This window comes from Bos indicus, chromosome 9 (genome assembly GCF_029378745.1).
Source record: "Bos indicus isolate NIAB-ARS_2022 breed Sahiwal x Tharparkar chromosome 9, NIAB-ARS_B.indTharparkar_mat_pri_1.0, whole genome shotgun sequence".
Lineage (NCBI taxonomy): Eukaryota > Metazoa > Chordata > Mammalia > Artiodactyla > Bovidae > Bos > Bos indicus.
Window position 1 is genome coordinate 83,841,354 of NC_091768.1, and position 18,421 is coordinate 83,859,774.

Sequence of the window (18,421 nt, forward strand, 5' to 3'; positions counted from 1 at the left end):
ATTTCATCTTCCAATGCAGGGAATGTGGGTTCAATTCCTGATCCAGGAGCCAAAGCCAAGAGCCAAGATCCCATATGCCCCTTGGCCAAAAAATCCCAAGCCATAACAGAAACAATATTGTAACAAATTCAATAAAGACTTCAAAAATATAGAGACAATCAGGAAATTTCCTGATCCAAGGAACCTAGGGATTAAACCTGAGTCTCCTGCATCTCCCATATTGGCAGGAGGATTCTTTACCAATGAGCCACCTGGAAAACCTAATATCAAATATTAAAAATCACTATTAATGTACTTTCATGGTGGTTTAGTCACTATGTTGTGTCCGACTCTTGCAATCCCATGGACCGTAGCCTGCCAGGCTCCTCTGCCCATGGGATTCTCCAGGCAAGAATACTGGGGTGTGTTGCCATTTCCTTCTCCAATTAATGTACTTTGGGAAATATTTTTCCTTTTATTATAAAATTGTGTACCTGTATGGCAGACGTATATACTAAATTCTTTATGGATGGAATGACGCTGTTTTAGATTTGCTTTAAAATAAATAGCAAGTATAGATGAAACAAGATTCACATACATATTGACTATTATTAAAGCTGACTAATAGGAAGATGGGTTTCATTTTAGCATTTTTCCATGTTCATATATTTAAAACATTTTTCTTAATAAAGAGTCAATTTTAAAGATGTCTGGAAAACAAACTGAATTAGAAAGAATAACAGGGATTCTCATATAGCACTGTAAAATTTGCAAGCATTTTGCAGAGCAATTTGGCAGTATATAAGAAAGAATACTGTGCATTTGCAAAAATCCATCAACTCTACTTCTCAATCCACACCAGAGAAAAGCTTTCTCATATGTGTGCAAGGAGATATAACCAAGAATGTTTACTACAATATTGCTTAAAATAGCAGGATATAGGAAGCAACCTAAATGGCCATCAGTAGGAGAATTGATTATATTCTTGATAATGAAGTACTTATTCAATTTACTTTAAGTTAATGAACTAGAGCTATGTATATTAACATAATACTATGCAAAAAAGTGCAGATTGCTGAATGGAAATATTGTGTGATGCTATGAATGTGAAATCTAATAACATGCTAAATCATATCACAATGGTAATAATATTTATTAATGCATAACTATACATGTTGAAAAGGTATTAGTATATGCTAAGTATGATATATACCAAATTTTCTCTTGAAAAGAAGAGGATTGGTGTTAAGAATAATACAGAGTGCTTCAAATTTAAACCTGATGTTTTCAAAAGAAAAGGAAGCCTAATAAGGCAGAATGTTAATATTTGACAAACCTATGATGGTAATTGAGTTGAATTTTATTAGCTCATTTTCTATAGTCTCTTATTAACTTAGAAATCTTTACAATTAAATATTCTAAAATAGAACAATATTTTATACTACATTATTGTGTTTATAGGAAAAACCCTTACTATACTAAGTTAGATGTGCAGGTATTATAAGGAAGAGTAAAACAACAACCAGTTACAATAGGTCTGTATATGCAGTCAGCTCTGTTTTCCACTCTGATGCATGAATGCTGAGAAACACATATTTAAATTCAGATAATAGAAAAATGCATTTGACTCTGGAAAGCAGTCAGAGGTACAAATTATCCCATTTATAACAAAAAAGATAGATATCTTCTACAAAAATGGTCTTGAGTGGTTGCTGTCAATCTTTATGATTACTTTGGACAGCTGCCACATTATTTCCATGGTGACCATCTGGAATTGTATAGACCATTTTATCTCTGCTAAACGACTCACCTCCAAACCTGTCATAGACATGCAGATTCAGACACAGACAGCTAGCTTGGCTCTGTACCTAGCTTTTACCCACTCCAGATACATCCATTCAATATTGCTCATGTTTTTTGGGGGGAAACAATTCTAGAGAGAAAACTATTTTGTACTAGAAGTTATTAAAATTCCTGAATGAGGCAAGTGGTTAAAATTTATGAGTAAAACAAAGTGAAGTTTGAGATACTCTGAATTAGTCTAACTTAAATACACACTGAGACTTAAAATATCCATCTTTTGTCTGTATTTTGTTCCTGCAGTATTCTGGGCTTCCCAGGTGGTACTAGTGGTAAAGAATTTACCTACTCATGTAGGAGACATAAATGATGCAGGTTTGATCCCTGGGTCAGAAAGATCCCTTGGAGGAGGGGATGGCAACCCACTCCAGCATTTTTGCCTGGAGAATTACATGGACATTTCTAGTAATGTCTTAAGCAGGGATGGCATTTTGCTATTGGAAGCATTTTCACATGTACTGTATCAACAATCCTTCTTTATGGATGAAAAACTGAGTCTGAAAGAGGCAAATACACAGTTGGAGAGTATCTGGTCTCCTGAATCCTTGGCCTGAAATCTTATTGCTATATTATAATGAATAAGACTTGTCTGTAACAACTTCTTAAGCTGACGTAAAAAATAGTTCTTAGCATAGAAACCAATGTATTAGTGACTTGCTGTAAAGAAAATAACACATGAAAGCAAAGCATATGAGACTAAGTACACTCAAAGAGTGATGTTGTTGCTGTTGTTCAGTCCCTAAGTTGTATCTGACTCTTTGCAACCCTATGGACTGTAGCATACCAGGCTTCCCTGTCCTTCACTATCTCCCTGAGTTTGATCAGATTCATGTTCATTGAGTTGATGACGCCATCCAACCATCTCATCCTCTGTCATCCCCTTCTTCTCCTGCCCACAATCCCTCCCAGCATCAGGGTCTTTCCCAATGAGTCAGCTCTTCACATCAGATGGCCAAAGTACTGGAGCTCCAACTTCAGGATCAGTCCTTTCAGTGAGTACTCAGGGTTGATTTCCTTTAGGACTGACTGATTTGATCTCCTTGAAGTCCAAGGGACTCTCAAGAATCTTCACCAGAAAGATTATGTAGACAATGGTAACAGATGGGAGAAACTATGTGCACAACTAGAAGGGATTTTGAAGAAAGAAAGAGAAGAGGGGAGGAAAGGAAGGGAAGGAAGAAAAGAAGCATGGGAGGAGAAAGAAAAGAAAAAAAAAATTCACTTCCAGAAGAAACTGAAGATGAATCTTTCTAACTAAACTTCTGGGGTTTCATTAAATCCACAATTTCTGCCAAAAGATTCAGCACAGATTTGGGACTTATATTTGACAAGCCCCCATATGCTGCATTTTCCCTCCAAGCTTTTACTCTGGCTTGCGGACTCTGGGCTTGGTTGAATATGTGGTTCTACAGTTGCTAAAAATACCCTGAAGTCCAGCTCCTTCACTCAGATTTTATTCAGTTGATAAAATGGCCACATTGGAATCAGACTTTTCAATTTTTGACTTGTAACCTTTAATAATCCACTTCTTACATAATAGCAACATCTGTATACATGGATCATTTACATTTCACTTCAACACAAAGTCAAAGTCAGAAACTAAAGAAATGGCACCATGAAGAAGAAGCTGTCATTTTTTTCAGGTATGTCAATCAATAGTAAAGATGGCTTTGGTACTGTTTGGAATTACTGCAAAGAGTTTAGCTGTCAATATGGTTGAAGCCCCCAAAGGAACCACGGAGCTATCTATAGCTGCAAGGGTAGTTTCAAGTCAGCTACAGTGGGGAGCTTCCTGCCTCAGTTCCCAGGAGACACCACTGCTGATCTGTTCAGGCATGCCATACTGTGTGCACCTGTGCTAATGTCAGCAGGGCAAGCCTCTAAGCTGCCAGGATGTTTCCCCATGCTTTTTATCATCATCCATGCATCTCAGCAGACAGAACCAGCTACATCATTTGCATAGCCTAGTGCAAAATGAAGACCTGGAGCCCCTGGTTGAAAACGTAGAAGGAAAAATGTTAACGGTACTAAAATACAAAGCCTTTTCTTTTCAGCCAGCTTCCCCTCCAGCCAGTTACTGGGTAGATGCCATGCAGAAACTAAACCTGGGCAACTCCCCTTTTCCGGTGCCTCATGCCCCAGCTCATGGTGGACTGGGGACCCCCAAGGATATTGCAACACCACCTCAGAGACCGGAAAGGTACCTGCATGGAGGAGGGGTACGAGGCTCATCCCTGCCCTGTTACTTGCCAGATGCACAGAGGATGTGCCAGAACAGGGAGGAGATGGCTGCGGCCACTTGCTCCCTTGTGATGCTGTGGGGTAACAAGACCTTGTTGCCAAATCCTGATCTGATCTTCCCACATCCATGCTGGTGGTTGCCTGGCACGGGAGGAGGGTGGCAGTGATCATTGGGCAGGGGTGGGTAGTGGAAGGCTGGATGGGTTTTGGTCACCAAGCCAGAGTAGAAGAATGTGGGGTGGGGAGGGAAGCAAGAAGCTGAAAACCTGTCCAGGGAGCCAGGACTATGCGTGAGGTGAAGCTCTAAACCCCTCCATATGCACTCCATTTCCTCATGCAACATCACTTATAAAACACAAATTAAGTGATAAAATTATTTGTGAATTTCAAAAAGATGAACCGAGAACACTAAACCCTGAGTTCAGAGCCCTTCTGATGAGAGACCCACCGGTGTCTGTATTGGTCACAGGCCAGGAAATCAGCTCTGCCAGGGTCCTGTCTTCCTATACTATTGGGTCAGGCCACATATGGACATTATCTACAGAAGAATTAACTGGAGGCTTCAAGGGGATCAGGCAATTTAGCAAGGCAAAGCCAAATGCTTTGAGTGTTTTTTCTGCCTTCATGAGAAATGAAATTGTTTTTTAATACTTTACGGATGAAATGCCGTTTTCTGCCAATAACTTCGTTTATATATTCAAACATCATATTGTTGTTTCTGGGCATCTACAACTAATGTTTTCTTGACCTTTGTGACTGCAGGTGGGCAAATTAAGTGTCATATTGCTTTGATTTATTCAATAGCAAACATGATCTCTTTGTCTAATTTTCTTGAGTAAATGGACTAGTGCGGTGCAAATGAAATTATACCAGTATTTCAAGTTCTTACCTCTGGATGAGAATTTCAGATCTTCCTGGATAGATCGTGTACTCTCAAATGGTTTACTGAATTGTCTAAACTTGATGGAAATGTACATATTGATCAGTCTTATTTTTCTCCTTCACCTTCAACTGTGCTATGAAAAATCTTTTTTCTCACCTTCTACATTCAGATTAGAGTCCTTGCTTACAGGTATTAAAGAGACATTCCACAGTGCTCTTGTTTCAGATCTCAAAACTCACATCTCTCCTTCCCAGAACAATGTCAGGCCTCAGCCTGAAATCTTTTTCTGCCTCTTCTTTCCCTCTTCTGAACTTCCCCTCTTCTGCCTGCTTTGATAGGAAAGAGAGATAGGAAGGTTGGCAAATGGCTTTGATTTGCCTGGAGCTGTCGTGGTCCTCTTCTGATTAACACTGGATAATTGTCACCAGGATCTTGGGGTAGATTGGCCCAAGGATGATTGGCAGAGAACATTTATGAGAAAGCCTTATAGTGGATTTCATGACTGCAGTCTTATCCACACCACTCACTGCACCTGCTGATGGTTCTGCTTTAGCATCTTCTTCCCAAAGTCTTTTCTGTGATTGGCTGCCCTCTTAATATGGAATGAGACTAAGATGGCTTTGTCCCACCAACTTCTAAAGAGGGAAGCTCATGTTTCCTTAACTTGTGGGAAATCCAGGTAGCCTCACTCCAACAAATGCTGAAAAGGCCACCTGTGCATGGCCAGCACATCAGCCTTGACACGTCTAGTCAAGGATCTTCTCCACTTACCAGACCCACACACTGTGCTATATAAAGAGACATCCAACCAGGGACTGAGATGAATTTCTTCCCTGGAGGGAGGCTCATCCAGCCTCTTGCCACTTCCCTTCTTTCCACCTCTGGATATGTTCCATCTTGTGAGGGCCAAGAGGTACCTATGACTTTATGTGAAGTTACAGCACTCCTTTTTTGATAACATAATATGGAGTCAAATTAGCACTACAGTTAAAAGTCACAGTGTAAGATGTAAATCTGTAAGCATTCTTTAAGACGGGTGGTGGGTTGGAAGATTCAGATGGAATCCACTGCCTCTAAGAATAAAGGAGTGTATCAAGATTGGAGGGAAAAGAGCCAATTTGGGAGAGACATACACACGGCAAAAAAAAGAAAAAAAGCATCTGCCGCTTGAAAAGAGATGGTCCCACCAGGTAAAGGAAAGAATGCACTCCGCTGATGTGACTTTCAGAATTGGTCCCGGCAGTAAGACACAGCTGGACAGGACAAGGAAAATGCAGGATTTGGAGGTGGAGTGACCCAGAGAAAGGCTCGGGAGGCAGGTTCGGCCCTGCCCCCGCCCAGGCACCGCCTGAGCGGTGTGATTGCCATCTCTATGTACATGTGTAACCACTCACTCACTGGGTATCTTTTTCTTTTCAATCCTCAGGAAGAGGCAGCCAGAATTCTCGCCCACCAGCCAGTGTCCGTCGGCACATGTGCAGCTTTGAAAACCCCCACACTGCAGTGAATGTGTAAGAGAAGCTGCATGGAAAATAGAGTGGTTTGCCCCTTGCTTTCTCTCTCCTGGGTTTTTCTACTTTCTGACATGGAAACAGAAGTGGTGCATGCCATCAAGGACGAGGAGCCATTACGTGCCATGGTTTGCACGACTGCCTTAATTTGATTGTCCATCGTTCTTAAAAGGACACTGTCAAGTTGTTAGTCTTTCTGCTTTTTTTCTTATGTTTTCATGCAAGATGCAACACTTTTTCCCATTCTAGAGGTTCACTTTTGTTTGTGACTCCCACTCACAAGCTTGAAAGTGAATTTTCCCCCTTTACAAATTTGTCAGCTTCTCCTGGGCAAACAGAGCTCTTTTCTTTTCTTTGCTTTTTCTTTCTTTCTTTTTTTTTTTTTTTGCTGCTGCTGCACAAATGTTTGATATGATCCTGTCTGCATTTAAGTAAAGCCATAATTTGGATGGAAGAAATCCATGATGTCAGTTGGAGCCAGGGGGTGGGCACCAAGATACATCTCTGCTAGGTGCCTCCTATCCCCCGGGGAGCACAAAACAAAAGTTTTGTGAGTCCCCCCAAAAAATGAGTTTTGCAAAAGGAAAGGAATTATTTCCCCAGAATTCGGCGTGCTTTTATCAGATTCTATCCATCTGATAAAAACGGTGCATGTTTGGTCCAATTTTTGACCTTTAGATCTTGACAGTGTCTCTTTAAGTCAACAAAAGAACGTAAACCATGTTCAATTCATTGTGCACGGAGTCTGTGGTCATTCTCAGCTGTTCCTTTACAGCCCTTCAAACTCCTGGGAGAGTCAAAGGTACACATTCCTGCAGCAGAAGGGAGCTCCCTGATGAGGTGTCTGTGGCTCAAATAGCTCTTCAGATGAGAAGAGCCCAGTTTGTTCAAATGTTTGCTACTAAGCCTGGCCATGGAGCCCAGTGAACGGGGTCCTAGCGGCTCTTCTCTTCACTCAGTGGAGTGCATTGGGAAATCATGTTCTGACGTCCCCTGGAAAGGCCCCAGTAGAACAAGTGTGGTTTCAATCAAATCACACTGACCCTTAGAGGGAAATAGGTGCGGTTGGGAGGACTCTGCATATGGAGATCAGAGCCTCTCTCATCTTCCAGGATGCATTCTCTCTAATTCTCCCAAGTCCAAAAGCACTGAGTGTTTCTTGCATCAAGGGTTGAGTCTGATCAAGGACACAGTAAGGACATCCTGATGATGATGACAGCTGCTGGCTGCCTGTCAAAAGGAATTGATGGGTCTAGGAGACGTGCTTGTCCTGTCATGACAGCAGGGCCAGAGAGAGAGGAGAGGCACCTAACATTTCATGACTTTAAGGTGAGTGCAACAACAAAGGTGGAAAGTGGTCCATCCATGGTAGGTGACAAAAAATAGTGCAGCAGTCAGCAAAGCAAACAGGTTGATGATAAAGAAGTTTTGAAATAAGACTATTCAAGCTTCCTGGAGACAATAAAGGATCAGGAAGAAACTAGTAGCTTCCAAGCTGTGCACCATAGTGTAAGACTGGCTATTTTCAGCCTTGGTTGGTCCCCCAACACCCTCCCCCAAATATATATATATATATATATGTTCTTTTTGAGACCTTCGATTTCCACAGCTCTTGTGAACAAGTCAGGCAAAAGGACTAGTGATAGAAATAAAGCTGCCTACTGGATCTTTAAGGTCTGCCTGGATCTCCCCTGCCTGTGAGGAATAGGCCCTGCAGAGCAATGCAGCTGCCCTGTATTTCCAGGGCAAATGTGAGGACTCCAGGTACGGCTGAAGAGCATCAAGGGACTTGCTATTAAAGTGATAAATCTGGAAGCATGGAACATAGAATAAACTATAATGCTTCATCTGAACTTTCTTCAAAGGGAACATAATCTAGGCTCATCTATACTTCCTGGAAGAATGTAACTACAGCTGGTTTACCTCCGCTAAAACAACACTGCTATACCAATACGTTGTCATAAATAAACGGCACCAGAATTTCTTTCCTCACCCAGCAGTCATGATTACGTTCGGCCAAAGGCCATTTAAAATATACTTAGAAAAAAATCTAAGGACTTAGCTGGCAGTCCAGTAGGTAAGACTTTGCCTTCCAGTGCCGGGGGCTGTGGGTTCCATCCCTGGTCCAGGAGCTAAGATCTTATGTGTCTTGCAGCCAAAAAATCCAAAACAAAACATAAGCAATATTGTAACAAATTTAATAAAGACTTTAAAAATGGTCCACATTAAAAAAAGTCTTAAATAAAGAAAAAGTTCAGAAGCCATCAGAATTCTACTCTTCAGTTGGAAATATATTTGTCAGTTTTCTTGAGACAGTAGACCCTAAACCTGGACAAAGTTTATGGGCTCCTCCATACTCTGTTGACCTTCATGAGCTAATTTCATTTGTAGATGTCTTTTTCTTTATTAATTTATTGGAGAAGGCACAATGCTTAATAAAAGCAAGCTTATTTTATTTATCTTGTCTTTTATCCCAAATCATATAACTTTAGGATATTCAACGTGATTGATCTGAAGATTCTCAAAGGAGGATTGTACACTTAGACTTTGTAACATTGTAAATTACAGCAAGTCAAATGATTTTCTGACCAGCTTAGGATGAAGTTAGAATCAGCAAGGAGAGGGATAAAATTCACAATGTTACTTAAGGCTTCATCTCAACAGCAACTTCCATGTTCTCATAATATTAAAAAGCATTTGTTTTCACCGACACATTCAGAAATTCTCTACCTTATAAGCAGTGCTGATTCAATAAGATGAGAAATTTTGAATGTTCAGAGAAGCTTCCAGAGAATCTATACTGAATAGGCAGATTTAGGGGAGGAAGCTTTCAAGAAGGGAAGCTGGAGTTAGTGGGAGTTCTTTGTTTTGAAGACTAGCTTGGGGTTGCCTTAGAAAACAGGAGTCTGACTCAAATGGTTTCAAACAGTTTCCAATGCCTGAGATGCTACAAGGATCACTATTCAAGCTGCACTCTGGTACCAGCTTGCTGAAGAACATGGAGGTGAGATACCTGGACAGGGCAGCTCTGGCCTCCCATCCAGGCAGGTCTCCCTTAGGGCAACACCAGCCTTTCCTTGGAAGGCCACATGTCCCGGCCACAGCTGCTGGGTCACAGCAGAGCTGTCCGCAAGCCTGTGGCTGTGGTTTGTTTTTTTAGTGAGCCATTCTCTCCACTCTATGACCCAGTGGCATTTCCTGCTTCCATTTTCATTTTCAAAGAAAACGAATGTTACCCTGCTCAGGTTCCCAGGACTGAGACTTCCCCCCTCAAGGGAAGACCTCGCCTTGCCTGGGCTCCTTGGAAGCCATCCTTCTGTCTGCTGTGTGGCTATTAAGCCCAGTGGCAGAGACTTGAGTTGGACATAAGGGAGACAGGTGTTGAGCAAGCTTCCTCCTCAGGCAGCTTGTGCAGGATGCTTTCCTCCGGATCTCAAACACCCACCCACTGGTATTCCCGTTTTAGGCCTCTCTGGAGCAGAGAGCAGCATACTCTGCAGATGTAACTAGTACTTACAGAAACAAATAAAACAGACAGGATCACTCTGAATGCCAAAGATATACTAATCTGTTTACACCACCCACTTCCAACTCTTCTCTAAAGTGCTGTAAATAGAGGGTCTTCTGTTTGGGGGGCAGGGGGAGGGATTGTGACACTTATCTAATGAAAGAAAAACCAAACCAAAGCAAAATCCTGAGCTGGTTGGAGCTGGAATTGAGCTCTGCCTGTGGGGTGGAAATCTCATCCTCCCTGTCTCTAGTCCCTCCCAGGCCTAACAGCAATTTCCTCCAATTACTTCAGTATCAGTAAATATATTTAGCCACTCAAGGTATCTTCTGACAAGGTGCTTTCTGACAATTTTGTGGTGTTTCTAAATCAGATTGCTTTTCCTAAGATTAAGGAACCAAGTAACATTAAATAATAGAAGAAAGAAGCCGGCAGCTTTAAAAGACAAGGTATTAAAGCTACCTTGGATTAAATAAAAGTATTATTTCATAGTAATATTGCATCTTTATAATGTATTTATTGCTTTTTACTGCCCCATATTTTATACATTTTTCTCTTCTTAATATCACAGCAATGAGTTCCTAACCTTTTCAAATAGGATAATCACTTTTCATACCAAAACAGTTATCAAATACTCACCTGAACCTGTGATAGTAATTGTACCTTTATTAGCCTGAACACAAAACACACCAAAAACAGCTTCTCAGAACTTAGTTACACTTGTATCTAGAAGTACAATTTATCAATAACAGCATTTTGCATTTAAAAATAGCAGCACATAATCTACAAGGACATAATATTGATTTAGCCTAAAAACAATGCTTTAATGCACATGTAGATTCATGGACCATTCAAGCTGTCTGCTGACCATAGGTTAAAGATAACTAATGCAGAAGGACCAAAGTTTATACCCTGTGCTGTAGTTTCTATGAAATGATGCTTTCCCTCCAATATCTCTGGTTTTTAGGAAGCAATTTATTTTGTCCTTGAAAAAAAAAAAAGGTTAATCTAATTTTCTTAATCTGGTAAAGTCCCTAGGGCATTAGGACTGTTTTCTAATTAAACAGTACTTTACAGAAAATCTAGAGCAAGACTCTGAGGGGAAGGAAAGCTGCTAACTTTGACTGCTGGGGTGGAAATCTCCCCTCACAAGAATAAATATTGTATTGGATGAAACAGAACTGAACTGTGATCATCTCTGTCTGCAAGATGATTAATAATACCTTTCAAAGGATTTAAACAGAGGCTGATAGAGGACTCCTGTACAAGGAGGAAGACAAGGCAAGTCAGTGAGCAAGGGGGTGAACTCAGTCCCAGGAATACAATGTTGCCCTTTTTGTTAGCATATATGGAAACTGGACAATGTTTTGTTTATCTAAGCCTACTGATTGAATTAGGTCAGACTAGCTCTGGAGGGAATTGGTTTTTAAAACACACACACATACACATACACATATACAAATAAATGAAGACATGAGCAGCCTTTTAGTTTAGTGATTATCTTAATGAGCATGGAGAGGCAAGCATTTGGAGAAGGAAAAAATGTTTCCCTTGCCATTGAAAGGGCTGAAAATCATTGCTATTGGAAAGTATATTAAAGCATATTTAAGCAAAGCAAGAGGCGACTAGGCAGTTTTATACTTTCTGGAAGAGGCATATTAAATGCATAAAGAGAGAAACAGTGTAAGTAGAGTGGGAGATGGAGGAAATTAGGAAAGAGGAAAGTGGGAGGTGAGCTTGCCCAGAATTTCAAATTCAGAGGAGGAACTGTGGATTCTGGTCTTGGCTTTGGCTGGTTGGTTGGCTGTTCCTGGCAGGAACGCCACCAGCTTATTATTTAGTTTGCTCACCTCGGGAGAGAGTTAGCTATTCTAACAAGATTGTATAGAACCTAATAAGTCGGTAATCTCACATTCATAAGCAGTTAGAATCCTTAGAGAATACATTAAGCATACACTTGCATGAAATATTAATTTTTATATCATATTTTTGAGATGAGATTTTTTTATCTGACAATTAAAAATATAGCATAGATTATCAGCTATATGGAGAAACTACCTTCTTCCCAATAAGAAAATTTAGCTAATTATATCTATTTTAGAACTTTTATATGCAGAATTTTCTAGAATTGATATCAGACTTTCTACACAAATCTGTACTTATTTGATTCACTTGACTTTTCAGGATTATAAAATTTGAAATGTCAAAACATTACCGTCATCATATATGTGGCACTCACACATAATTTTTAAAGTATTCATTCTTGTATTTTCAAAATGATTAAGTAAACCATTATGTTAACCATTGATCATTTCCTGTTTTCCAAACAAAAGACTATGATATAAAAAAGTCTATTTCGCATCTCCACCTAAGAAAATATATGCATTTTCCGTCTTTCTTTTAATGTCAAAAAATGTGTCATCATTGTGCCACTTCCTCTGTTGTTTTCATGGATAAAAGAAAAAGCAAAATCTTGAAAAAAAATTATTTCCTGATTTAAGTATTAACACTGTTGTTATTAATAGTACCTTATGGTAAGGTACCACCATCTGCTAAAAATTATACGGAAAATAAACTAAGAGTCCAAAAGTAAGACCAGAGTTATTAGAACAGACAGAATTGAATGTGCATATATGCACACAGTGCATCTCATTTTTTTCTTTTTCAGAGATGTATTCTATTTGGTTGGCTTTATGAGGATCCCCGGAGAAGGCAATGGCACCCCACTCCAGTACTCTTGCCTGGAAAATCCCATGGATGGAGGAGCCTAGTGGGCTGCAGTCCATGGGGTCGCTAAGAGTTGGACATGACTGAGCGACTTCTTTCCCTTTTCACTTTCATGCATTGGAGAAGGAAATGGCAACCCACTCCAGTATTCTTGCCTGGAGAATCCCAGGGACGGGGGAGCCTGGTGGGCTGCCGTCTATGGGGTCGCACAGAGTCGGACACAACTGAAGCGACTTAGCATAGCATAGCATAGCATAGCATAGCATGAGGATCCCATGAAGGGTGTAGGACCCCTGGTGCACTAAGCCTTTTTTTCCTCAATGATCAATGAAGAAAAGGCCCTGGAGAGGTCTTGATCTCAGTAACTTCTGCTTTGTCTGAATCTTAATCTTATCCTTTTGCATCAATTATGCAAGTACACTAAAACAGGATATGGATATTCATATTTTTCTGGGCTTGCCAGTTCCAGCTCTTTCAAACACACCTACTTAAGTGTTGCCAGTGTGAAAATCCCAAGCTACCTGCTATGAGTGAACTGTGATCCACCATATGCATCAGGAATAATGCTTTGAAATAAAAGGAAACTCGAAAGTTGGGAAACTCTTAAGTGGAGCATGGGTCTGGGTTTTTCTGTCATTTCCTTTTTTTCCCTTTTGTACAGGTGCCATGTGCATGACCATGCTGCATCTAGTACCACAGGAAATATCTGCATATCAGAATGGGCATCTGAGAGGATGTGTTTTACAACCTCACAGGACGATGAAAGTAGTTTTATACGTGGGTCTTAATTTGTTCCAGGGACCAAGAAGAAAGGGAGACAATAGTTATGGTCATTATGCTCTGTTGTCTATGTGTGACTAAGATTTGATTTTTAATTTGTCAATCTTGGGATCTTTCAAAAGCTTGCACTGAGCAACAAATTTTTCACCGCCTTTGAGCGTGTGTGTGTGTGTGTGTGTGTGTGTGTGTAATAGCTGTGAAATCAGACTTAAATGAAATAGCTGGTTCTACAACAAGCTGGCTCTTCTCCGCTACAATTTTTCTCAGGGTCAAAATGTCCTGCCTTATGTTGGGGTGGATGGAATCCCTGGCCACAGCTTCAGAGGCAACCTGCGATCGCTGCAGCTTTTGGAGTCTGATGGGTAAAAGGGAGAGGGTGGGAGTGTGTGCGACAGGCAGATATACAGTGGGAGGGAGTCAAATTGCTTTGAGCTAGGCTTGCAAATGTTCTTTGTGTATGTTATCCTGCATGCGTGAGATGCCCGCAAATAAACCCATCTCTGTTCTATTCATAGTTCTAATGGCAAGTCTGTGTCGTGGTCTGAACCAGGTGGAAGACAGGTGCCCAAAGGTCAGCACATGTGGCACCGGCTCTCGGTGCACGTGAAGGCCAACGAGACGGCCTGCAACCAAACAGCCGTCATCAAACCCCTCACTAAAAGTTACCAAGGCTCCGGAAAGAGCCTGACCTTTTCTGATACCAGCACCAAGACCCTTTACAACGTGGAAGAGGAGGACGCCCAGCCGGTGGGCTTTAGCCCTCCCAGCAGTCCTTCCAGGGCGGCGCCCCGCCGCGTGCCGACCGCGGCCAGCACCCCGCCTCTGCCGCCCCATCTGACGGCCGAGGAGACCCCCCTCTTCCTGGCCGAGCCGGCCATCCCCAAGGGCTTGCCCCCGCCCCTCCAGCAGCCGCCGCTGCCGCAGAAATCCTTCCTGGACCAGCTGCAGGGAGTGGTCAACAATTTCAGCGCCGGGATCCCGGATTTCAGCTCGGTGCTCGCCGTCCCCGGGGCCGCGGGGAACGGGGGGCGGTCCCTGTTCCCGCCCCCGGCGCCCCCGCAGCACCTGCCGTTGCTGCCGCTGCCGCTGAGCCCCTTTGCGGAGGAGCCCGCCTCGCCGCCCGGCGAAGACGACGACGAGGACGACAGCGAGAGGTTCAAGCTGCTGCAGGAGTACCTGTCCGAGCGGGAAGGGAACACCGAGGAGGATGAGCTGGAGGAGGAAGAGGAGGAGGGGGACCTGCCGGCGCCCAGCAAGCCCACCCCGGAGGCCTCGCCCGCCCTGACGCCCCCGTCCCCCTTCCGCGACTCGGTGGCCTCGGGCAGCTCGGTGCCCAGCTCCCCCGTGTCCGAGTCGGTGCTCTGCACCCCTCCCAATGTGACCTACGCCTCGGTCATCCTGAGGGACTATAAGCAGAGCTCGTCCACCCTGTAGGGAGGAGGTGTCCGTGGGGGAAAAGGCCAGAGGTGGTCGGTCAGGGGAGCCTGAGCACCTCCCCCGGAGAGACGTGCGGGAAGCTGGGCGGGGAGCCAAGGCTGGAGGTGGAGGGAGCAAGGATGCGACAGCTGCTGCCGCCTTAGCAAGGCCAGCGCCAGAGGTGCTGGAATCCGCAAGCCAGAAGGGATCCAGGCGAGGATTCCGAGTCTTGAATTCTTCAAAACTTCTCTGGGAAGAAAGGGAATTCCGACAAAGCACAATCCCATATAGTATGTAACTTTTATCGCAAAAAATAAATAAATAAATAAATAAATAAAACCAACCCACATAATCTCTTTGGACCATTGCGCATAGATGTACACGCCCACCAACTTGGCCCGTTTGGAAGGGGACAGCGGGGAGGACCGCTCAGTTAATCATTAGCTCGTCATCCTAGTGTTTCCAACGAGCTTGGTGGAGCCAGGTGGAGCAGGTGGGTGAAGGAGGGGAACCACCCAGAGAACGGTGATGGACAGCAGCTCGTTTCTCAAGCCCTTCTCCCTACTGCGCCCACAGAACCCTGGTATCCGTGACCCTCGGGGGGAACTGGCCCCAAAAGGGGTCCGTCTTCACCGACCACACGCCCATCCAGTGCCAGCCTTGCTGTCATACTTGGAGAAAGGTGCGTGGACACCTTGCTGCTCTGTGATTTTCCTCTATTTAGGAGAACAGGAATAGGAGCAAAATCATCAACCAAAAGCGCTTCATCAGTAGTGCTAAGGGAGGGCAGAAGGAGAAACAGGCCCGTGCAGAGGCTTGGGGCTTTGAACAAAATCAGCAAAATCAGCTTCCCGCATCTGATGCTCGCTTATTGGTGATTTCTTAAAAAAAAAAAAAAAAGGCCAGATGAGATTGTTTTGAGAGTAGCAGAAGACATTTGCGGATTTACCTGTGTGCCAAGGGGGCTCTCCTTTGCCCTTACGTTAAAGAGAACAAACCACATGGCAAAATCGTTACCTTCCATTTACTGTAGCAAATAATACTTACCAGTTGAACTTTCTAAGATGCAGTATGTATTTGGTGCCATTGTTTCTCCTATGTACTACAGAAACAAATCTATCTTTGAACTTAATGGTGTACTCATAGCAGCTATTATTGGTTTCAATGACAAATAATTCTTTCCAAGTGTCACCGAAGTCCTTGTAACTAGCAAGTGAATGTGTTCCTGTGTCCTTGTATATCCGTGATAACAAAAACTGTGCAATGTAATGTCAATCTAACTGCAACTAGAAGACTGTCTCTCTGATATAGTATAGATATTTTTATGTTCCAGTAATGTTTTATATACCATTATCATCAATATCTACAGGAGCTCTTTGAAGGTTGGAGTGCTCTGGTCAAATGTTTTTCATATGCTGCTCAGATGGTCCTTCTTCTTTTAAGAGGGAACTTATTTTTCAGATATTTTATGATGTGGAAATATGTTATTAATGAAGTGGTTTGAAGATTTGTTATACTAAAAGTTCACAAAAACTGTGGGTAACAGGAAAAAGGTAGATTTTATATAATTGCACACATCATTATTAAAACATAAGATTGAAATAGTATTTACATTATTTCTGTTTCCTTTATGATTTTTTTTTTAATTTTACACTGCTACTTGAGCTATATGTGCTTAAAGCATACACTAACCACTGTCTTGTCATAATTTTTCAATTTATTTATTCCTCACTTTTTGATTTCTTTTCATTTTTATTTCCATGTTCTTTCATTCATATATTTTCACTGCCCTAGCTTTTCTATTTCTTTTTGTTATTTGTGGTGTGTAATATCCATGTCTGTGTAATCCAGCTGTTTCATTTTTACTCCTCCCTTTCCCTCCAATAAAAGAGATTTTTCTTGCTGTTTTGATTCTTGTATTATTTGGGAATGAATCTTATCCCCTTAAATATCTTTGTTTATGCCTTATGTTCAGTCGTTTAATGTGCTTCCTTCATGTTAAAGCTACTGATTTCTCAGCCAAAAATGATCTTAGACTCTTTAAATACCCACTGCATCATTTGTTCAGAATTTAACATCCACTCCAATGTTTGAGGCTCATATTTCTTATGTCTTCCCATATCCTACTGCCAAATGTAGTCAGTTTTATATCAAGAAAAGACTGCCTTTTCTTTTAAAAAAAATTATTTTGTTATACCTTTGAGAGAAAGACTCATGACTGAAATGTGATTTCAGTTCCATTTTCACTGTCATGAGGCAGAATGAGGGAAATGGATGGTTCTAGTGCTTGATATATGATCTGCTAATTGGCAAACTAGCAAGGGAAAGTATACAGTCTAATATTAGTGAAACATGTTTTTTATCCTAATGCCATTGACGTCTGTTCTTAATATCAGAACTTGTGCATTCAGAAACTTTTAAAGTAAGAATAGATCAGAAAAACGTCTACTATTCAAATACTATGTCAGTTTGTCCTGAGGTTTTAGTCTCAGATGTTCGGTGAAAACATTCAACACCAGTCACATTATTACTCTGAATGCCTACAATTACCATGATTAAAAGTTTTCCTGAATACAATAGATTATTAGCTCTTAAATCATAATTGTTCAAAATTGGAAATGTACACATACATACCCTATACAAAAAGGGCAGAAACTTTCCACCTTAATGTATGTGCTTATACAAGTTGTTTAGCTTCTGGTGAAAGTGTTTTCCTTCGGCTCGTTACTGCCTTTTGTCAAATAATCTTGATAATGCTGTATAATAAATATTTTCTATTTATTAAACGAGTATGTTCCCTCTCTCTAGTTTGTAAGCATGACAATGACAGAAATTGACTGGTATAAAAAACAATTTCAATGGTTTGATTTTGCTCAGAACACGTCTTTTAGGTGAAAGCTGGAGATCACCACACAAAATCTACAGACCAGGTAGGTGACAAAGCAGAGCGTAATTTGATTATGAGGAAGGATGTATCAGTTTAAAGTGAACTCCAGAATTTAAATTTTAAGTAGTGTGGCAGACATTGTCATCTAAGCTTTTTTGATAGAATGTGTGAGGTTGACAAACTCCTGCATCGCCAGCAAAGCTTTAGAGACAGAGGCATCCGAAAGCCCCATCATTGCTTCATTCATGCCCCCCACAGCCTTTTTCCCCTTGGCTCACACTCTAGGGGCACCTGGTTTCTTACATCCTGCTCATCCCAACTTCTATTCCCCTGCGTTTCAATAGAGACTTCACTGGTCCTCAAAACAATGGAGCCTCTTTTATTCACATCTCTGAATGAGACACCTGCAAAGTAAAGCATCTACCAAGTGTCATTTGAAGGGAAAACTTGGTGATACCAGGGCCACATCCATGAGATCGTGGTGCATTTAGAGGGAAAGAGCAGCCTCGATCCAGAAAGGCTGATGTTGAAGAAACTACCAGAATCCGGAGCTGAGACACCAGGGTTATCTGCATTGTGCCCAGAAAATAGAATGAAAAGTTATGAAATGGGGGCTTGGTGTCTGATGA

General features: G+C 41.8%; 1 protein-coding gene across 3 annotated transcripts in view; it reads left to right on the forward strand.

The window, feature by feature from the left end:
* GRM1 (glutamate metabotropic receptor 1) overlaps positions 1-17,695 on the forward strand; it is a 418,107-nt gene extending 400,412 nt beyond the window's left edge. For 2 of the 3 annotated variants that reach the window (XM_070796313.1, XM_070796315.1), the window contains exon 9: positions 14,005-17,695. In XM_070796313.1, the coding sequence (XP_070652414.1) occupies positions 14,005-14,923 (919 nt within the window). In that variant the 3' untranslated portion in view covers positions 14,924-17,695. Of the gene's footprint in view, positions 1-6,389; positions 6,475-14,004 lie in introns of all 3 variants that reach the window. The other variant, XM_019966999.2, reaches the window with a different exon arrangement.
* Positions 17,696-18,421: the final 726 nt, after the last annotated feature.